General features: G+C 42.1%; 1 protein-coding gene across 1 annotated transcript in view; it reads left to right on the top strand.

Moving 5' to 3' along the window:
- SLC25A24 (solute carrier family 25 member 24) overlaps positions 1 to 23604 on the top strand; it is a 46506-nt gene that overhangs the window by 15188 nt on the left and 7714 nt on the right. The window contains exons 2-7 of the mRNA XM_039486239.1: positions 12099 to 12225; positions 12928 to 13015; positions 13994 to 14105; positions 15549 to 15707; positions 16746 to 16898; positions 20885 to 20992. Coding sequence (XP_039342173.1) covers positions 12099 to 12225; positions 12928 to 13015; positions 13994 to 14105; positions 15549 to 15707; positions 16746 to 16898; positions 20885 to 20992 — 747 coding nt within the window. The remainder of the gene's footprint in view (positions 1 to 12098; positions 12226 to 12927; positions 13016 to 13993; positions 14106 to 15548; positions 15708 to 16745; positions 16899 to 20884; positions 20993 to 23604) is intronic.

The raw sequence follows: 23604 nt of genomic DNA on the forward strand, positions 1-23604 counted from the left end.
GAAAACCTGTGAAACAAGTGGTCAGTATAGGTGACCTGCCTGGTTTTAATATGTAATGTGAAAACATCTGGTCACAGCTGGGCAGATAGTTACTGTTCTTATTGTGGTGCTGTTTTGATTTTGGCTTTTTTGTAATGCATTTGCAGCACTGCACTCTATTTACTAGTCATAGTTTACAGAATGATCATGAGTCACTAATTGCACCAATTAAGAGTCTTTAAATGCTGTTTCTTTGTCCTTATTTTCTCCTCTAGATGAAGATGCAGGAAGTTGGAAACACCCAGCAATCTCTTGGTGACTTCTGACTTTTAAACATTCATAAGATTTAATTAATCAGTTAAAATAACAAGCTAATTTGATTGAGAACTATTTTATAAAACAAAACCAGCCTCGCCACCCACCACTTCTTTATTTTGGAACAATGATTAATTCTGAAAGGGAAACTTTTTCACAAACTTTATTTAAAATCATAGTTACAATACTTTAATAGTGACATTTTCAGGAATTTAAAAGAAAAATCTATATACAAATGTAAAATAACTTCTATCCTCTTCTACTGTGTAGGTACCATTATGCTGAAAATATCAGTGGGTCATAATTGTACCACTCAGTAATCTAACAATGTGCCAGGTCAGTTATAAAGGTGTCAGGTGCAAAATATTTAGTGGCTTATTTGAGAGATTGTTGCAGGTTTACCTTGTTTGGCAATGAATATTGTATGTTTATGAACAAGAAATCATGGAGTAGCTGAGAATACTGGGGAAAATAAAATACTGCAGCATCCTTGCCTATTTCCTCAACCCAAGTTTTTAATTTCTTCTAGTGTTTCATTCCACCTCCAAATGCTTGGGCTTGTGTTGCCTTAGTGTGCTAGGTTGAGAAAAGGTGAAACAGTTAGCTGTTTGTACAAAAGGCACCAGAAGCAGAAGAACAGTGACAAACTGTTCGTTTGTTAGAAACCACAGCTTGAATGGTATAACATGTCGGATCTGGATATTCAGTCAAAAAGTGGAAGGCCTTGATATTAAAATACAAATAGACAAACAGAAGGCAATTTTAAGGCTTGTGTATCATTAAATCTGCTGGTGTGCTCAACTATTAGTTATCAGTTCTTTGTATATATGCCTTGTTGCTATGTCTCGTGTAATATCTTTATTGCTTGGGTTCAAAGTTTCAGACAGTGAGACGTGAAATGGCATGCCTTGGGGAAACATGCAAACTTTTTTTTCCCTTGCCGTTGGACCTAACCAAGGGTGTGGTGAGCCAACAGCAAGTCTATACCAGGAAATAGCTCTCCTGGCAGCTCAGGTTACCAGCCTCATCATTTGCCTCCCTAAGCCTCTGTTGTCTGGTTCTGGGGAGTAACAAGGAGAAGCCTGCACTGTAATTCATCTAATTACCCCTTATGGGGAAAGCTGGAGAGTAAGAGGAAGCAGCAAGAAGGTTCCAGAAGGACAGGAAGATAGAAAACAATGTCTGGTACCAGTCTGCACCTGCAACAAAATAGAAATTTGGTGGCAAAAGTGTTGAAACCTGCAGTGTCTTAGAAAAATGCCAAATTCTGCAACCACAGAATAGCAGAGTCAATGGGGCCCTTGTTGAGGTGAAGGTGCAATTCATATCTCAGAGTTATTGTTTCAGGTTCTCTGCAGACTCAAGCAGGCATCATTGCATTATCTATGCTCACAAAATACGTGGGCTGCAGCCTATAATGAATTTCTGATCTTCCAAGCATTGATGCTCTCTTCTTTTTGTTTTTAAATTTAGGGCAGAGTGGGGAAAGAAGAAGCTTTTAGTTTTGGAATATAAATTCTGGTTGTTTTTCAGTTTCTTTCATAATCAAGTTATTTTGTTTTCGGTGGTGTAGCTTCACAGTCAAATATCTGGGTCTGTTCCCAGTGCTAGGTTGGGGGGAATAGAGCGCTCTGCACCCTGTCTATTTTCAAAGTCTGATGCATTTAAAAAAAACAAAATTCACATTTTTTAAAAATTAAAAACATACCTTAAAAATGTGTAAATTAACGGCATTCATGACCTGTTTATTTTCAAACACATGCTTTGAATTCTGAAAAGTCATTGCAATTAAATTTTTATTTAGGACACTATCCAGTTTCCACTGAAGATAATAGGGATTCTCTTTATCTGACATTGGTTTGCCAGAATGAAAACTGCTCACTGGATGTATATATTGACCTGATGCATGCCAATTAGCTTAGCCTAGAGAGCATATCAAATGGGTCAATGAAAATTTTGCCCCAGTATCTGAGGATAAATTGACCTATTATGTGTGTCAGCCTATCAAAAAACCAGGTTATCTGTATTATTATTTTTTTTAAAGCTTATGGTCTTTTTCATGTGTAAATAATGATCAGTCATGCAGCTATCTGATTGGCACACTTTTCCATAATTAATCTAAATAAATATCTTTAAAAATGTCCTTTTATTATTATTTATAAAAATGATATAGTGTATATGTGTATAAATAACACACACCACTATATTCTGGCATCATGAAAATGATTCAGTTATTGTTCTTGTACTCATAAGTGATGCTCTTCTCATATGACACACGAATTAACAAATTACATGGCAAATGAAAATTAACAGATTATAATAACTAGAAGCAAATTAGTTGATTATCACTGACACCAGATTTTCAAACACTTGGTGTCACAAATGAAGTATGTGCTGTAAGACGTCCACCAGCAGGAAACTCAGAAATGTTGGCTTCAATCTAAAACTTTATCTAAAAAATAAATTGTAGATTGTATAGATTGAAAGAAGGTTTTCATCCGAGGAACTTCCAGAATTCTAGGGTGAGCAAAATGGATGATCCTTCTTTGAAACACACCTTTTTCTTCCGCCCCACCCCTCCCTCCACCATGTCAAAATGGTTTGGATAGGCTCAGACTGTGGCAAGTGTTTGTAAAGACAAAATTAGGGAGTTCCCATTTATTACTTTCTAGTGACTTCCATATAAAATGTGTTGAGTTTATAAGTAAAATTTATGTTTTCTAATTGCAAGCCCTACAAACTTCAACCAGGAATCTCTATTCTCTCGGACTCTCTTGTTGTTCTCTAGTAATAGAGATTCTGTAATTGGAACTTAGTTAGTTAGCATTCTGTTTCACCTATGAGCCAGAACATAATCTTGCTCATTTTCCCATAGGGGTGTGTTTGTGTGTGTGTGTGTGTGGGTGCACACAGAAGTATGGAGTTGTAACAATTTATTTTAGTCAATGAAGCACTTGGAATATAAACATGTTTATTGGTTTAGACAGTGCTACTTCTAGACAGACAGGGTGGGCGAGGTGTAATATCTTTTATTGGATCAACTTCTGTTGGTGAGAGAGACAAGCTTTTGAGTTTACACAGAGCGCTTCTTCAGGCTAAGCTTGAAAGCTTGTTGGTCTAATAAAAGATAGTACCTCACCCACCTTGTCTCTCTAATATCATGGGACCAACATGGCTACAACAACACTGCATACCACTTCTAGATGTCACATTTCTGATCAGAACTTCAGTGTAACAACCTCTTTCTATAAAGGACTAATCTAGAAAACAGACTTTTATCTCCTAACTAAGAAAGTCATAAGAACATAACATAAGAATGGCTGTACCGGGTCAGATCAAAGGTCCATCTAGCCCAGTATCTGTCTACTGACAGTGGCCAATGCCAGGTGCCCCAGAGGGAGTGAACCTAACAGGCAGTGATCAAGTGATCTCTCTCCTGCCATCCATCTCCATCCTCTGACGAACAGTGACAAGAAATCTATTGATGAACTTCTGAGTGATGTTATTAATGACAGAATCTGGAAGGACCAACCACAGTGATAAGGGTGTTTGAGTGAACTTGGCTTGGGTGTCCCTCATCAACCAGTTGTTGCTAAAAGGAATTAAGTCATAGCCATAATCTACAGTGCGTTAAGAGCAGTAATACTGAAAGAAGTTGTACCCTGCAGTCCATTAAGAATAGTTGATATAGTGCAAAATAAAATGTATAGTTGTTTTTGAACTGTGCACAGTTTGCCATGCTAGAGGAAGGCATGGAAGTCACTTTTTATTTATTTCATAACTGAGTGCCATCTGACCTTCCCCCTCTAAATATTTATTCACAATTGTCTAATCCAGTGGTCCCCAACATGGCGCCCACCGGGGCATTTATGTGCGCCTGCCTAGTGCCCAGCAGGGGAGAGAAGCCGTTGTCCTGTGCCAGCCGGGGACAGAGAACTCAGGCTGCGAGCATGGTGTTCTCTGTTCCCAGCAGGCGCGAGGCCCGCCTACTGCCCAGAAGGGGAGACAAGCCCCGGCCCTGCGCCTGACAGAGACAGAGAAGTCCAGGGCTGCGGGCGCTGGTGTTCTCGGTCCCTGGCAGGTGCGGGGCCGCGGCTTAAGCCAGAGAGAAGCCACGGCCCTGTGCCTGCCAGGGACAGAGAACCCCGGGGCGGCAGGCGCCGGTGTTCTCTGTCCTCGTGGCTTCTCTCCGGCTTCTCTCTTCTCTCTGGATTCATATATTATGTTATATTAAATATGATGTTTTTCATATTATTTAATGTACAAATACAAAATAAGCCTTGAAAAACTGTTGGCGCCCGCCACACTCTTCTGAAAACATGGATCTGCTACTGGCCACAAAAAGCTTGGGGACCACTGGTCTAATCTCATGAATTTTGTTCAGAAGATCAAAAATGTTTAAAACTTCAAATATGGGCATAGATTACTTGAGTGGAAGGGTTGGGGGAAGAAGAAAGAGACATTTAACATACCAAGATGTTTTAGAGATCTCCTCCTGGCCTGTACAGCCAGCATATGATACATTTTTAGTTTTCTTTAAGCTCAGTAGATTCTTTGGCTGATTCTTGTTGGTCTGCTCATTCTTGGAATGTGCTTTTTATTTCGGGGCATGGCTACACTTGCAAATGTAGAGTGCTTTGAGTTAAGCCAGCCTTCAGAGAGTGCAGTAGGGAAAGCACTGCAGTCTGTCCACACTGACAGCTGCAAGTGCACTGGCATGGCCGCATTTGCGGCACTTGCAGCAGCATTGGGGAGCGGTGCATTATGGGCAGCTATCCCACAGAGCACTCTTCCCGTTCTGGCGCTGTGGCTTGTGGGAAGGGGGTGGGAGGTGCGGGGCATTCTGGGTCCTGTCCCAACACCTGTGATGCATCGGTTCGCATCCCAACATTCCCTGTGTTTCCGTCCACATTTGGCACCATCTTTAAACGTTTTATGTACTGCGTGCTCTGTCTTTCCTTTCGGTCTGCGGGAATGGAGCCTGAGCTGCTGAGGAATATGCTGATGAGTCTCGCCAGCACGTCACGTTTGGCAGTCGAATTACTCCTTAAGATCCAAACAGACAGTGAGGACTCCGATGATATCGACTTGAGTAACGCATATGACACGAGATTGCTTGTGGCATTCATAGACATGCTCACCACTGTGGAACACTGCTTTTGGGCTCGGGAAACAAGCACTGAGTGGTGGGATCACATCGTCATGGAAGTCTGGGATGACGAGCAGTGGCTGCTGAACTTTCGGATGAGAAAAGCCACTTTCATGGGACTGTCATGAGCTCGCCCCCACCCTGTGGCGCAAGGACATGAGATTGAGAGCTGCCCTGACGGTGGAGAAGAGGGTGGCTATGGCAATCTGTAAGCTGGCAACTCCAGACAGCTACCGATCGGTTGCTAACCCGTTTGGAGTGGAAAAGTCAACCGTTGGAATCATGTTGATGCAAGTTTGCAGGCCCATTAATCGCATCCTGCTCAGAAGAACCGTGACTCTGGATAATGTGCATGACATTGTGGCTGGTTTTGCACAAACGGGTTTCCCTAACTGTGGAGGGGCGATAGATGGGATGCATATTCCAATTCTGGCACCAGCCCACCTAGCCTCTGAGTATGTTAATTGGAAGGGGTATTTCTCTATGGTTCTCCAGGCACTTGTGGATCACCAGGGGTGTTTCATTGACATTAATGCAGGCTGGTCCGGAAAGGTGCATGACGCATGCATCTTTCGGAACACTGGCCTGTTCAGGAAGTTGCAAGCTGGGACTTTTTTCCCCAGACCAGAAGATCACCATTGGGGATGTCAAAATGCCCATTGTGGTCCTTGGAGACCTCGCTTACCCTTTAATGCCGTGGCTCATGAAACCCTACGCAGAGAATCTTGACAGCAGCAACAGGTTCAACAACAGGCTGAGCCAGTGAAGAATGACTATGGAGTGTGCTTTTGGCCATTTAAAGGGCCACTGGCACTCTCTGTATGGGAAGCTGGACCTGGCCGATGACAACATCCCGGCAGTTATATCCGCATGCTGTACCCTCAAAAACATTTGTGAAGAGAAGGGTGAAAGATTCACTCAGGCATGGAACTCGGAGGTTCAACACCTGGAAGCTGAATTTGAATAGCCAGAGAGTTGGGCTATTAGAGGGGCCCACCTTGGGGCTGCAAGGATTACGGATGCCTTGAAGGAGAAATTTGAGGCTGAAAGTCACCAGTAATGTTTGGTGCCCTGCATGGGAGTGAAGTGCAGTGGTTCCAATGTTAGTAGGAATCTGTGTTTTCTACGCTGACTTGCAGTGCCTCTTGCTTTCCTGGGCTAAGGTAACTTTTACTTTATGCAATAATAAAGAATGTTTTCAAAGCCAAAAAATCCATTTATTGAAAAGAAACACAACTTCTTGGGAAACAGAAAGGGCAAAGAGGTGGGATGGGGATCAGTACAATCACAGATTTGCATATGTCCTGTTATCATACTCAGCCTTCCTGTCTGGAGTGCTGTGCAATGAGTGCTGCACTTCAGGATGGTTATACTGCATAGTGATGGGGGTTGAGTGCAGTGGGTAAGGGTCATAGTTTTCAGGGCTGGGTGGTAGTGCTCCACCTGCATGGCTACAAACGCCTGGATCGAGTCTGCTTGGCGCTCCATGATGCTTATCAGCCGATCCGTGCTTTTGTGCCGGTGCTCCTCATTCTGCTGGCGGATCCTCCTTTCACTCTCTCTCCACTCCTGCACTTTTAAATTCTGATTAAGGGACTGCTGCATGACTTCATGCAGCATGTCGTCTTTGCTTCTATGTGGCCTCATCCTAATTCTTTGCAATCTTTCGGCCGGTGTTAACATGGACAGCTGAGATCTCAAGGTTGCATCTGTAAAGGCAAAATGCAGAGACGGCATTGTTCACACCAGACAGAGCAATGATTCCCCCCATACTTAAGCACAGTCTACACAATAGCATAATTTGCCTGTCCCAAAGCGAGCGCATGTAACCCCCGGGAGCCCCCAAATGGTGACTAAGCACAGGGTCAAGTGTGACTGTTTCATGCCGTACTGTCCTCTGGGTTTCTGTGCCTTGAGGAGAGCCAACAGCTGCAGGGGGGCCCCTATACTGAACACTGTCCCCACATTTTCCACAGGAGTTCATCCTGGAAGATATCTTGCTGCTGAGGGTGACCTGGGAAACAAGGGAGGGTCTTCTACTACAATGCGGCTTCCACCCTGGCCCATATGTAGCTTGCCTGTGTGCAGCAGTGGTCCCCCCACCCCTGATGGCACAGTGGCATGGACATGTTAGCCTGACTGGGACAAGGACCACAGTGGCTCTCCCAAGAAACCTGTACAAGCGCATTGCCCAAGTTCTGGATGAGACCTTTGAAGAGACCATTGATGTTGCGTTGCATGCGGGCCGGATAAAGCACAACAACCAATATGATTGCAAGCTGAATCATTTATTATTTACAATGCATCATATTATATAGGCTTTTCCATATTAGCAAACGTCAGACACACCAACATTACATTGCTGCTGATTGGTTCTTTGTCTGATACACACACTTTTTACATGCATGGCCCTTTGCTTACTGGTTTCCCATTTCCCATGCAACTTATCTGATCCCAGTTAGGCCACCTGGCGTCTGTCTCCCACGGGCTAGCTCTCAACTTTCTCATAACAACTTTATCTAATTCCTCTATTCTTGTTGTCCTGCTGCTGTAACTTTCCACCAAGGCAGCATAGGGATGATGTAACCCTACACATTGAGGCCGATTACCGCGATGTGAGAGAGCACATCAATGCCCTATTCTGCATCTAGGCATACAGCCCTAACCCTCTTCGCCCCAAGAGCCTGCACCGAATAACTTCCTTCCCAAAATAAAAGTTGCTTACCGGGAACCTCCTCTGGTGTTTGTCCTTCCCCAAGCACCATCCGCCATGACTAGCCACCTTCCTCCTGGCTTGAGAGCAGCTCATGGCTGCATGCATCTAGGGATTCCGGGGTGTCTTCCTCCTCAGTACCCTCATTCCCACTTTCCTCCTCCTCCTCCTCCTGCCTTGTGGAACTGGGCTCTAAAATGTCCATGGTGGTCCTTGGAGTGGAGGTGGTGTCGCCCCCAAGTATTGCATCCAGCTCTTTGTAGGAACGGCAGGTCGCGGGGGCACCACCAGAGTGGCAGTTTGCCTTGCGAGCTTTGTGGTAGGCATTCTGCAGCTCCTGCACTGCAGTGCGTCCAGTCATGGCCCCTTTCCATTATGTCTCTTGATATCTGCCTGAAGGTACTGTAATTCCTATGGCTGGAGTGCAGCTGAAACTGGACAGCTTCCTCCTCCCAAACACTGATGAGGTCCAGCACCTCACCATTGCTCCATACTGGGGATCACCTGGTGCGTGGAGGCATGGTCACCTGGAAAGATGCACTGAGAGCACTCCATGCGTGGCTGAGCAAACAGGAAGGGGATTTTCAAAATTCCCAGAGAATTTAAAGGGTGGGGTCTGATGGTTGGTCACCTGAGGGCAGGGCAGTAGAGTTCAAAGTGATGACCAGAGTGGCTAGAACAGGCATTGTGGGACACTTCTAGAGGCCAATCAGAGCGCATTAAGAGATCAGGGCATCCACACTGGCTCTGCAGCGCTCCAGCGGGGGTGCATCAAACGTTATTCCACTTGCTGAGGTGGATTACCAGGAGTGCTCCAGCCGTGGAGTCTGGGTGTTCTACATGCCTTGCCAGTGTGGATGCATCGTGAGTTAGGGTGCCCGGGGCTGCTTTAATGTGCTCTAACTCACAAGTGTAGCCATGCCCTCAGTAAGTTGTAACTGGTTACAGTGGAATGAGCACTTATTGCATATTGAGCGATCTTGTCTCCAGATCAAAGTAAGCAAATATGGATTCAGTAAAATGTCATAGTTCAGAATAGCCATACAAATTTGTACTGAGATTGATTACCTACCTATATAAGTGCCATAGGTATGCAAGGCATTTTATGACAAGGCTTGCATAAAATCCTGTGGTAATATAATTCATACAGCTAACACATCATTAGTACATGAGTGGGTGGCTAAGGTAAGTAGAATGGAACTGATGCGGAAGTTCTTGGGAGACCATTTTTGTTTTAGTGCACGTAAACCCTGATTTGCAATTACTTGAGTTATGTTAGGTTCTTGGTTCATTTGTTTTATAATCCCATCCTATTCAGGAGCAGGAGTGGCAATGGGGAGTGCCAGAGTGCAGACTAGCAATAAATTGGCAGAGATGTTGTATTTATACAATGAGCACATTTGGATGTAACTGGTTGTCTCAGATCCTAGCAAGCAATTCCTCCTGGCCACCCACTAGAGCCACTGTGAGAGGAATCCAAAGCCTCTGTGCTAGGGCTCTCCTGGGGTGTATTAAGCTTCTGGAGCCTCAGCAGGCTGCAGCACTGGCTCCTCCGTGGCTGCTATCACTCCTCAGAAATGGAGCTCCTCAGCCTACCTGTCCTAGGCCCCTAGGACTAGTGCTGGCCTCTGAGATACCCCAGTTACTCAAACACACACCTTTCCCAGAGCTCCACCCCAAAGGTGTGAAACTTCTGGTTATAATTTAACTCTTAGGGGCACACAGCAGTTGTCAAGCAGTCAACACACACAAACTATGCTCAGAGTCTAACAATAAAGTACAGGAGAGTACAGATTATACAAACCACAGACACTAAATGCATGTCTCCACCTCAGTTTCCTCACCACTCCAGGGCATTCTTTGGAGTTGGATCGTTGTCCCTTGGGGCCATCTGGGTGCAGGAAAGCAGGTAGGGCTCCCTTTCCTAATGAGGACGCTACATGCTGGGTGACCTCTTCCTCCTGGAGCCCTTTACTCAGCTTCTGACCCCTTCTTTCTCTTGCCTCATGCTTCCTCTTCTTGTGTGGCTCCTCTATTCCGGTGTGTTTCTTTATTTAACCCCCTCTCGGTTACCGGATCTCTCTTGTTCCACTGCTTCTACTACCCCCACTGTCTTTGGACGTGTTAAGCTAAAACTGGATTTCTAAAGCTTCAGCTACTTTATATCATGACCTTTGTGAGTTTCAGTACTATTGTTAACCTTAAGTATTTCCCACTTTCCCTGTATCTTCTACAGGCCCTGTCAGCAATAGTGGATCGACATACATATAGGCACTCATAATACAGCAGTTTTTCGTAATACAGCTTCACAATATCAAACTGAATTAATAAGTTGTACAGATATGGCCCTGATTCATCACACTTGTATGAAAATATTTAAACTAAAAACACATTCATTTATTTTTTTTTAGCAGAGATTTCAAATGTACCATGAGGCGCTTTGAAATATATTCTTCAGAATTCTGCTCTCAGATCAGTCTCTGATCCACCCAGTGCATCTCTAATTCTGTATCCTGTCTCATTAGGAACGCGACATGTGTCGGGAGAGTGGAATTTAGGCATTCATATCCATCTTGAAGTATGAGAGCAGAACTTCACCTTAAACTCTATACTCTAATCAGTGATTCTCAAACTTTATTAATTTACATCCTACCTTAAATTTTTTTTGTGCAGTTAACATCAAGCTCACGTACCACAGTTTGGAATCCCTGCTGTAAGAGATTAGCATGCTATAACTCTCCATTTTTGTCACTTCTTTAGACACAAGCAGGGCAAGGTGTTGAACGTAGACTAAATGCCTAGTAAGGGCTTGGCTACACTTGCAAGTTAGAGTGCATTAAAGCAGCCCCAGGTGCCCTAACTCCTGACCCATCCATACTGGCAAGGCACTTAGAGCGCCTGGACTCTGCAGTTGGAGCGCTCCTGGTAATCCACCTCCATGAGAAGCATAACGCTTGTTGCGCCTCGGCTGAAACGCCCCAATGTGAGTGTGAACAAGGTGTTGCATTACTGTGCTTTGATCAGCCTCCAGAAACATCCCATAATCGCCTTAAGTCAAGTGGCCACTCTTGTCATTGTTTTGGAATCGGCTGTAGGAATGTGTATATGCCTATTCAAAGCTCCATTTCTGACAGCCAGCATGCTTATCTGCTCTGGGACAAAGCAAGCCATTGATGTGGAATGTTGCTTGCTGTGAGTGTGTGAGAGAGAGGTGGGGGGAAGAGGGGTCTGAAGTTACAAGACAGTATGCTGACACACTCTCAACACCCCAAAAACCCACGCTCTCTCCCCCAACATACACACAACACACTCGCGGTCACACTCCACCCCACCCCCCGCATTTGAAAAGCATGTTGCAGCCACTTGAATGCTGGGATAGCTACCACAATGCACTGCTTTTTGTGGCGTTGCAAGAGCTGCTAATGTGGCCACGCCAGTGGGTTTCCAGCTGAGAGTGTAAACACTCGGCAGCGTTTTCCCTGCTGCGGTCTCCAAAGGCTGGTTTAACTCCCAGCACGCTACATCTGCAAGTGTAGCCATGCCCTAAGTAAGAACACAACCTGAATCCAGTTCATCCCTGTGTCAAACATGTATTTATATAGGCTGTATTTAACTCTTGGATAATTTCATAGGTAGAACTACATTTAAGAGTGTGTTTTATTTGTCTCAATATGTCTTATCATTGCTTCCTAATGACTGTCTTACATACAGTCATTTTAGTATAACATGGAAGTAGCAATACTTTCCTACCCAGCATGGGGTGTGTTGAGGTTCAATTGGGGGGGTCGGTTTTGGTGAGCGAGGAAAAGTGTTTCTTTCCCAAACTCTACCAATGTGAGATGCCGGTCACGGTTGATTGTGCAGATCTTAATATTACAAAGCACTTTTCTTTCATTCATTCTTTGATCAATAATATTTCCTTAATTATTTTTCTCTCAACAGAAAATTTTTAAAACTGGAGATTCTAACGAGGATGGGCAGCTGGACTTTGAAGAATTTATGCAGTACCTTAAAGACCATGAGAAAAAAATGAAACTGGCGTTTAAGAGTCTGGACAAAAACAATGATGGTATGTCTTTATTTTCACCTGACCTGGGGTTCAAAAACCTGTTTGAAAGAAAAATGTGTGATACCAATTTCTGAACTAGATTTCAGAATAATTCAGTATAAAATGGTTATTTCCCCAAAACATTCAAGGACCTAAATATATTGTGTATAATGTAAATATTGTATGTAATAAATGGAGATAAATTTTTTTTGTTGGAGTGTAAAGTTTGCTGAGATGGAACTTGTATTGCTAATAAGGAACTTGCATCCTCTCCAGTTAATTTCCATTGGAGTAGGAGCAGACTCGTAATTTTGATTGAGTATCCACATCATAGTCAAATGACTAATTATATAAGGATTATATTCTCCTCCAGTTAACAGCCTTCAAGATGGCAGACCTAAGGAATTTTGCTCTGCAGCTGGAGGAGCTGTGAGGAAGTCTCTTGTTAGAAAATATATTTTTCCCTCTTTGATAGAGGAGACTGACTCATTAGGTGTTTGTGATGCACTTATGTATTACAAAGACTGAGCAGATATTATCCAATTATATCATTTAGGACTTCAGGGTAAAAGTGTATTAAGTGGTCTGGGCTGCTTTGTACTAAACGATAGTTTAAAGACTTCCCAAATTTTTAAGTAGAACAAAGATCATTATCATGTGAGTTTACATACCAAGATTTGAAGAAGCTTTTAACTTGTACATATTTTCTTTTAATGCTTTAAGGAAAAATTGAAGCGTCAGAGATTGTCCAGTCTCTCAAGATATTGAGTATAAATATTTCAGAACAACAGGCAGAAAAGATTCTAAAAAGGTCAGAAACTATTCTTATTTCTAGTCAGTGTTTGTGACTTTGTGTATTCTTCAAATGATTGTTCATAAACATGTTTACATAATTCCAAATCAGACATAAAAGGATAATTTTTAATCAAAGATAACTATTGATTAGCAAATAGTCTAATCAATAGACTATTGATAGTTTTTATTTTCATATTCATTTAAGACTGAATCTGAGTCATGCTAATATTTAGGTATCACACCTATCTGCATAACCAAAAATAGTTGGCCTCCAGTTTAACAATAAAAACATGCTCTATTTTCCTTTCTTAGAGTACTAAAGAGCCAGTCATACCCTTCCAAATGTGATAGTACACTTCTACTCCGATATAATGCTGTCCTCGGGAGCCAAAAAATCTTACCGCGTTTTAGGTGAAACCGCATTATATCAAACTTGCTTTGATCCGCTGGAGTGTGCAGCCCTGCCCCTCCGGAGCGTTGCTTTACCGTGTTATATCAGGTCGCCTTATATCGGGGCAGAGGTGTAGAATAGGAATTCTACTATACTAAGTATTTGAGTTCATAAAATTGAAAGATTCATAAATCGAACATCTCAAATTTACGGTAGGTATGGTGCTTAAGTTGTAGTATGGTGCACTGCATTGTTTTCTTGTCCTTCAAACAACTGCAGAGTGTGATTTCCAATGCATTGAAGGCATTGGAAATGTGAAGGGATGTCAATTTGTACTTCATTAACGTGACTTTTGTTATGTCCGCTTCCCCTTCCCCCATACCTCAGTTGGGAAAAATGGTTCGTTTTACTGGACAGTTATAAGATTGGTATCCACTGCTGTACGTGGATTTTCACACTCGTGTGAGGACTGGTTTGCATGGGTTCACAGGACTTTAAGCCTGAAAAAGTTTGCAGGTAGAGTAACCAGATATTTTATTTATTTTTACTATTTTCCAAACACAATTTAATATTTTGCATACTTTTGTTTTGTTTTAATTTCAGCATTGATGCTGATGGGACAATGACAGTGGACTGGAATGAATGGCGGGATCACTTTTTATTTAACCCAGCTACAGACATAGAGGAAATAATCCGTTATTGGAAACATTCTACTGTAAGTTCAGCTTGTATTTTAAAGGAGATCTATTTTATGTAGATATATTTGTGTGTGTGTGTGTGAGAGAGAGAGATTATCCTGCATCTTTGACTCCTCACCTGGATTCTGCTTCCAAATCCATCTCTGCCAGAACTAATTTTAGAACTTCAAGCCTTCTGAGAAGCTTTAGACAGCTGGTATAGTTTGTGTTTTTTCCTCCCCAGATGTGGTGTTCTTATCCCATCTTCCTGCCCCAAGTATCCTTGTGTGAGTATGAGTGTTTAGTCCTGGATCAGTGAAAAGTCTAAGGTCCAGAATCTTGCTCCTCCCAGAAGAGCTTGCAGTCTAAATAAACAAGACGAAATGCTACAGAGTGTACTATCTCCATTTTACAGATGAGGGGGACTTGGGGCATTAAGAGTGGTAGCATCTAAAATTAAATTCAGCAACAGTATAAATATAACTCACTTTATTAAAGGAAAAAAATTAATCCTCCCACTCCCCAGCTACTTTGCAGTAATTGCTTTCTCTTATTGGAAAGATTTTTCACTCTCTCTTTTTAACAGCAAATGTAACTCATATGTGAAACTGTATTAATAGTATTAAATGGTGCAGTCCCTCTAATTTATTATTATTACATATTATATGATGAAAATGAAGGTATGCATTTAAGTTATTTACAAAAATCCATAGTCCCCTGTCACCTTTAGTAATGTTCGCTGTTGTTCAAGTTGAACAGTAAATATTTTAAACTAAACACCCATCTGGCAGGGAGATTTCAGACTTTCACAACTGAATGATAGTCACTAATGTCTCTTCAAAACATTCAGTAAAATTGTTGGTTGGAACAAGAAAAATCGTAATGGATTAGTGAAATGATTCATATAATTAGGTGCTATATTTATTTATAATAGAAAGCTATTTTTAAATGTGTGTGTCTGTAAAATACATGAATAAATTACCTTGAATTATTAATCTCTTGACAGCATCTTTAAGAGATTATCAAACTAATCCTTAAAGACTGCCTGGATGAAAGGTTAGTAGCATGTAAGCATTTTGGACTTGGACACTGTCTGGAAAGCTTTACTGAGCTTGACAAAATGTCTTCATTACAGCTGTGCTCAAGAAAGGAGTTTGTCATAATTTTTAATGATGATGGTGCTGTCTTTGAAATGGTGGGTTTTGGGTGGTGGTGGTCTAAATATATTTAAAGAGAAAAAAGGGTCACTTTTGATTTTTGTTGTATAGAATTGCTCTTACTGTAATTTCATTCCATTGTTATACATTTCAAGTATGTACATTACAGATTATTGATAGCTATTTTTATGTCTTTAATGTAACTTTTTATACATTGTCATTTCGTATGGTGCCTATTTGTAGTCAAGCCAGTGTCAGAACTATCAGTAAAATCACTAAATATGAAATATAGTTATTGCCGCTTTCTGCTTTGCATTGTGACAGGTGTTGGATATAGGCGATAGCTTGACTATCCCAGACGAATTCACAGAGGAAGAGAAAAAGTCTGGGCAATGGTGGAGACAGCTGTTATCAGGAGGAGTGGCTGGTGCCGTCTCTCGAACAGGTACAGCACCATTAGATCGCCTTAAAGTCATGATGCAGGTGAGTTGCAACACTTAAGCAATTTTAAATTCTGGTAAATCACTTTTCCCCTTTAGCATAATGTGGGCCATGTTGTGGCAGTTTTTTAGAGGAGTTCCAGCTGGCTGGGAGTGTTTGTAAATTAATAGCAGAATATAGCTTCTTACTTCTAGAGAGGCTCTCACTGTGCTTTTAAAACTGTTTCATAATTTGTTTTGACTTAGGTCCTAATCCTGCAAAGATAGACTACATTTAACTATTCTTGTGGGCATAATGGTATGCAGGATTAGGCCCTAATTTGTAGATGTCTTTTGCACCCTGATGCTTGCATGTTTGTTTTATGCATTTTGCTGCTTTTTTTAAAAAATTCAAATGCTGCATTTTTGTAATGAGACTTGCTTTGTGGTGTATTGTTGTACAGATATTATATTAAATACATTCCTGTTTGATAGCTGAAATGATTAATAAAAGACTGATACTGGAAAATACATCTACCCTATCAAAATCAGTTGTGCTGGTATAAACTACAACAGTGTATTAAGATCAGCAATACATTTCACACTTTTTACACACTTCCCATACATTTTTTCAAAATTACAGGATTTTAAACAGTAGCTTGCTTTATGTTTTCTGAGTCTGCCGCATAGAAAGTACTACTCAATCTAAAAAGCACATTATGTAGTGTTTCTATAGTATGCATTTTAAGGAATATATTGCATTTCTCTTGATAATGAGCATTTATATTCCCTTTTGAACCAGTAGCCAGTTTGGAAGAAATATCACAACTGCTATAAAAATGAAAGACTGGAATATTGTTACTATAGTGTTAGTTTTCAAGAAATACAACAGATAATGAATGGTGTGAAAACAGTCCTTAGTTTACAGTCATATTGCAGCATCTCAGATTGACTACAGGTATTCAATTATGAGACAAGTAATTATACTGTCTGTCTTCTAGGGGTTTTTGACTTAAGTATTTACTACAACATTATCCTTTGTTGCTTAAAAATGAGTCCTATATCCAATCTAAGCATTTCTTTTTCTTACTGTGGTTAATAGGTTCATGGTTCAAAGTCAAATAAAATGAATATATCAAGTGGCCTTAAGCAGATGGTGAAAGAAGGAGGCGTCCGTTCCCTTTGGAGGGGAAATGGTGTGAATGTTATTAAAATTGCACCTGAAACAGCTATTAAGTTCTGGGCATATGAACAGGTAATGTGTTAAATCAAGGTGATGAACATTAATACTGAAAAACAAAGAATGCAAAGATGATGAAAATACATATATAATGGTTTTATTGATCAAATTTAAAATAGTCTCATGACTGGTTTATAAAATATGTGAGTAATGTGGATTATTACTGTTGTACTGTGAACAATGTAGGCAAGAAATCAAACTCGCATCATTTGAGTTTAAAGCTACTTACTTATCTATGTAACTTTTTATGGAGAGGTGCTCGAATGTTAAATACTTCAGTTTTGATTTCTAAATAGTAACCACATAAAAATTTAGCATGTTGTTTTAGCCTAACACATACCCATGTACAGGATTCCTTTTAAGTCAAATGTCATTGTGCTGCAGTAAGATGCCCTCAGCATGGATTTCAGAGTTATATTTACCTCTGAATCAGCTTTACACAACATATTAAAGGCCTAATCCTCCTTTGGAATAGAGATCTCCCTGCGATCACAGTTTTAGTTTGGAATTGTAGAACACCCAGTAACTGATCTTTGCTTTCTGATCTGTGAAGATGGCAGAGTCTTGCTAGGACCAGAAGTAAGAGCAAAGTAATGTACAATACATCAACACTCTTCTGTGCTGTAAACAAACAACCCCAAACCCAAAGCTATTTTAAAAAATTATCCTTTGTGTATAGGATATCTGATTTACAACTTCTGATGAGAGGTGGTAATTTGCCCTAATGTGCAGTTATTGCTTACATCCCTCAATACATTACTCCTTCCTCAGCTTAGCTTATCAGTAACTGATACAACTACTCAGGCAGAACAAAGACAAGACTGCAGTATTTGGCTGCCTATAGCAAGTGGTATGGTGCACATAAGGCCTAATTCTCCATTCCTTGAGTACCCATTCACTTAAGTTGGAGTTGTGGGTGTGCAAGGAATGCAGGGTTCTCTTCTGTTATAAAAGTGCAACCATATAGGTATTGAATGACCAAAAAAACAACATTTCTGCAGAGTTAGGGTTGCTTAGTGATATGTCGTCTCCTTGCAGAATGTTGAGTGAATCAAAACTGAAACTTCTGAAAACCAGGAAATGCGGAGTTAAGGCATCCAATCTTTAACTCTACCCTCCTTCAGCAGTTACCCAATTCATCCCATTAGCACATGTACTGCTCCTCCTCTCCATAATGCCCTCCTTTCCTAGATAAGTTCATGGCAGATAGTCTATCAATGGCTATTAGCCAGGATGGGCAGGTATGATGTCCCTAGCCTCTGTTTGCCAGAAGCTGGGAATGGGCGACAGGGGATGGATCACTTGATGATTACCTGTTCTGTTCATTCCCTCTGAAGTACCTGGCATTGACCACTGTCAGAAGACAGGATACTGAGCAAGATTTGACCTTTGCTCTGACCCAGTATGGCCGTTCTTATGTTCTTAAGCATTCACATGTCTAATTCCCCCCTCATATTTTGATTATATTCCCCACAAAATAAAACTGACACTCATGACTCTCAAATTGTAGCACTACAACCACTCAGTTCAAAATTCCTTTTTGTGTTCTATGGGTGCTTGTGATTAACTTATCCTTAGTTATGTTAATTGAAGGATGACTTTGCAGCAGTCAAACAGAATGAGCTCTGATTCATCCAGTGATTAGTAACTTTCAGTTTAACAGTACAGGGCAGCATAAGGAAACTTTTTTTAAGACGACCTGTAAACTGGGAACCTCTTTGTCAAGTGACCCCAAATTTGAATCCCTAGCTCTACCCTGTGCCCTCATGAGAGACACCAAATTTTCGAACCAATCCAACTAACCATTTGGATTTCAGACTACTTAGACTTGAGCTTTAAAGCATATAAAATGGTGGGAATGAAAATTCTCTAGCTGCTTTTCTTTATTGGTACATGTGCATTGTAAAAACGTACAGTAATTCCTCACTTAAAGTCATCCCAGTTGTTTCATTGTTACGTTGCTGATCAGTTAGAGAACATGCTCATTTAAAGTTGTGCAATGCTCCCTTATAACGTTGTTTGGCAGCTGCCTGCTTCGTCCAGTGCTTGCAGGAAGAGCAGCCCATTGCAGCTAGCTGGTGGGGGCTTGGAACCAGGGTGGACCGGCAGCCCCCCTATCAGCTCCCCATTCACCTAAGTTCCCTGTGCGGTAGCTACCCAGCAGGCTATCAATTGCCGGGCAGTTCAGCTGTCCCTCCCCCAACTTCCATGTGCTGCTCCTGCCCTCTGCCTTGGAGCTGCTTCCCGGAGCTTCCTGCTTGCTGTGCAGGGTTGGGGGGAGAAGAGGGGGACTAATGTCAGGGTGTCCCCCTCGCCCCTGCTCCTGCACCCTTCTTACCCCATCTCCATAGAGCAGGAGGACACATGACAGGGCTCAGGATGGAGGGAGCTTGCCAGCATAAGCTGCTGTCTCAACTTGCTGATCTACTTAAGAAGGCAATGTACTTAGGGTAGGTCCATACTTACCGCGCGGGTCGACGCGGTGAGTTCGACTTCTCGGAGTTCGAACTATCACGTCTAATCAAGATGCGATAGTTCAAACTCCCCACGCGCTCCGGTCGACTCCGGAACTCCACCACCGCGAACGGCGGTGGCGGAGTCGACCTTGGAGCCGTGGAGTTCGACCCCGCCGCGTCTGGACGGGTAAGTCAGTCGAACTAAGGTAGTTCGACTTCAGCTACACTATTCGCGTAGCTGAAGTCACGTACCTTTGTTCGACCCCCCCCCCCCCCCCCCAGTGTAGACCAGGCCTTAGAGTGAGGTCAGCGTACTTAAAGGGGCAATGCGCATCTCTCTCTCACATGGTGTGTGTCTCTGTCTCTCTCTCTCTCTCTGCCATGCTGCCTCCATTCGTGCTGCCTTGTAGAGTACGAGGCCACATTAACAACAATGGGTTAACCCTCAGCCGATTGCTAATTCATCATTTAGCAGTAAGGCATTCCCTGGGAAATAGCCCATCCTGTGATTTCACCACCTTAACCAAGTTTCACAATCATCATCGCTGTGTACCAGGATTAAATTGTTTGTTTAAAACTTATACTCTGTGTGTGCGTGTGTGTGTGTATTTGGTTGTCATGGTAATAGAATCTTGTGTTGCTATTAGGGGATAGCCCAGCCAGTTTTGGCTGGCTGTTGGTTAGTTCTGTGGTGGCAATAAATGGCTGCTTCAAGGTTCACAGCTCTCTGTGTCTCCAGTGATTTCTTCCTAAAACTGTTGCCCCCCAAGGATATAATATGTGTGTGTATGTGTGTATGTATATATTAAAAAAAAATTACCTGGAACCTAAACCCCCCTATTTACATTAATTCTTATGGGGAAATTGGTTTTGCTTCAAGTCGCATTTTTCAGGAACCTAACTACAAAGTTAAGTGAGGAGTTACTGTACATTTTCTTAAACACTATTCTCAGTTTGGGTCCCTCAAAGATTGTGTGCAAAGCACTGCCTTGGATAAAATTTGAGAGATCTAGACTATTTTGATCCTCATCATATCAATAGCTTGATCTCTAGATTCCCCTCCCCCCTGCAACCTTTATTTAAAAAAAAAAAAAAAGTTTTTTCTAAGGCTTATATGTCCAGGACCCCTGGCACAAATGAGTCTAAATTTGGGTCACTAATCCTACCCTGTACCCTCCTGAGGCATACCAAATTACAAAGACTAACCAACTCAATTTTAGGGGATTTAGAAAGGTTGGTCTTTAAACCAATGTCTTGGGGCAACCTTAACTATAGTGGTGTTCCCATGCCATTATAGTATGGGCAGAATTGATCCCACTCAGTGGGACCAAACGTAAAGGACTTTCACAGGCTGGAAGATCTATGTTTTTATAAAGCATTACACAAAGAATTGGAATGTAAATATTTTTAAGTTGTGTTAATTGGACATCTATGATGCAAACTTTGTGGGAAAACCTCTTGTCATATTTCTGCTTCTGCTGGTGGATTCTACCTGCCTCAGAAAGATGTATGATATATTTGTCTTTATGTATTTTACCTACACAGTATAAGAAGATATTTGCTAATGAAGATGGAAAGATAGGGACTGTTGAAAGATTTGTATCTGGTTCTTTGGCTGGGGCAACAGCACAAACCTCTATTTATCCCATGGAGGTAAGCAAGAGAGGACCGGGCTCCCACTGAAGTCAGTGCCAAAAATCCTATTGACTTCACCAAGAGCAAGATAAGGCTTTTTTGTGGAAACATTACAGGAGTTCTGCCTACATCACGACTTTCACTTGAATTCTGTAGGTTTACTCCTTCAGAATCACACCATAATGCTACTTGACACTTTCTGGAATACAACATGGCATGTTCTATACTTAGATTTTCTGGTGTTTAGTGTTATGTAGGGTTTTGCTATTTTCTGAGTTTTATTTTATTTAAATTGCCTCATTTAAAAAAACAAACAAACCAAACCACCATGTGCATATGTGTTGGGGGTTGTGTTGTTTCTCTCTTAAAATGTTAGAAATTGGATTGTCACAAATTGCATGCTAAGTCTCCAAGTCTGGAAAGCATCTTTGTTCAGCAGAACAGTTCAGTGTGTATTTAAGTCTCATGAAGTAAAAGACATAAGCATATGCTTAATGTTAAGTATGTGCTTAAATACTTTCCTGAATGTGGCCCTGCCACTGGGACTGGCCCTCTGAAGGCCAAGCATCTAGCCTGACAGGCTCCACTAAGGCAAACAAGCCAATCCAGATCCACCTGTGGATAGTTAATTGGATAAGCAGCTGTGTGGTAATTAATTAATAAAATAAAGGAACACTTGCTTTATAAATGGGTCTGAGGGTCAGGCAGGAGACCAGAACATAGAGAGGAAGCTCTTGGGAAGAGAGCTCTTCAGAGGAGCTGGGTAGGAAGCTACGCCCAGAGGTAGCAGAGGCTCCTGGAGAGAGGAACAGTCCCCGAAACATAGAGAGACAGCTCCAGAGGGGAGAGACTACAAAGCTCTTGAGGCAGGGAGGCCTGGGAGATCTCCTGTGATCTCAGGGTAGAGACTGCACAGCTCCAGGCAAAGGAGAAGCCTGGGAACTTAGGGAAGGAGAAGGCTTGTTTACACACTGTTTGGCTGTTGATTAAATAAACAAAATCCCTGAAGGGGCATTGTTCACTGTATATAAGCATCATTCAACTTATTGGTGTCAAGTATTGGGGTAGCCGTGTAGTCTGTATCTACAAAAACAACAAGGAGTCCGGTGGCACCTTAAAGACTAACAGATTTATTTGGGCATAAGCATGCATCTGAAGAAGTGAGGTTTTTTACCCACAAAAGCTTATGCCCAAATCTGTTAGTCTTTAAGGTGCCACCGGACTCCTTGTTGTTCAACTTATTGAAAACCTGCTGGGGGAACTGAAGCAGAAATTTTACTGCAGTTCTACATCAGACCACTAGGGGGCACTCCTTTGAGTCCCTGCCATTACAGGGCCCAAGTCCCTGGCATGGGGTGAGGAGGCCTTGCCTGCAACAGAACCAATACAGGTCTGCTCTGCAAAGTTGGGGTTAGATTTAGGTAGCTTGTGCAGATGAAGTTAAGCTACCTCTGTTGGTTTTCCTTGCACTATGGGCAGAGTGGGCAGATCCATCTGCTCCTCTGTGGAGTCGCTGCTGCTATTCCTCCACACAACAGGTAGCAGCTTTCAGAATGGTATTGCAGCAATTTTTCCAGCCTCAAGAATAGAATAATAGCTCCAGAGTGGCTATTTTTCATTCTGCAGCCTGGGTAGAAAATCCGTTTCCTCTGCCTGAAAGATGAATGACTCTAGTATCACACAGCAGAGTTGCCCAAGCTGTGTGCTGGGACCAGGATTTACGTTTGTTCAAGCATTGCAGCAAGATTTGAAACTGATATAAAATGTATCCGAGGGGTAGCCGTGTTAGTCTGGATCTGTAAAAGCAGCAAAGAGTCTTGTGGCACCTTATAGACTAACAGACGTTTTGGAGCATTATGCTCCAAAACGTCTGTTAGTCTATAAGGTGCCACAAGACTCTTTGCTGCTGATATAAAATGGTGACTCACCCTGAACTCTTTCTGATAAGGAGTGTCTCTCTGTGGGGATAAAAAAAACAATGGCATTCTACATAAACTGTGGTAGAATTTTTTGTTTTTAGTTGGGTCATTATTGTCCTTAAAAAAATCAAGTCACAGCTGGCTTCTAAGCACATAGAATAAAGCAACCAAATGTTACAATGTTGGTCATTTTATATTCAAGTGGTGAACTACACAAGAATGAGTGTGGAGGTATGTAGGCCCTGTTCTACAATAAGGCCTGGTCTATACTTAAAATTTAGATTGACGTAGCTACATTGCTCAGGGGTGTGAGTTTTTCACACCCCTGAATGCCATAGTGATGCTGACCTAACCCTGCTGTAGATGTGGCTAGGTCAGTGGAAACCTTCTTCCATTGACATAGGTACTGGTGCTCAGAGAGGTGGATTACTTACAATGACAGAAAAACCCTTCCATCGCTGTAGGAAGCGTCTGCACTATGGCACTGCAGTGGTATACTACAGGTCTGTACCTGTGGTACTATAGCACCTAGAGCAGAGAAAAGCCCTAAGATATTCCCATCTTCCCAACCGTGCCATATTATTGCAGTAAAGCTGGTTTCTATGGTGTTCCTGGCCAAGATTGGATGCTGATGTGTCAGACATCACATATGAGCCATCTCTTACGAGACTTCCAAGCAGGCCAAATTCCTGCTCAGGGAAATCCCTTGGC

This window comes from Mauremys reevesii, linkage group 8, assembly GCF_016161935.1.
Source record: "Mauremys reevesii isolate NIE-2019 linkage group 8, ASM1616193v1, whole genome shotgun sequence".
Taxonomy (NCBI): Eukaryota; Metazoa; Chordata; order Testudines; family Geoemydidae; genus Mauremys; species Mauremys reevesii.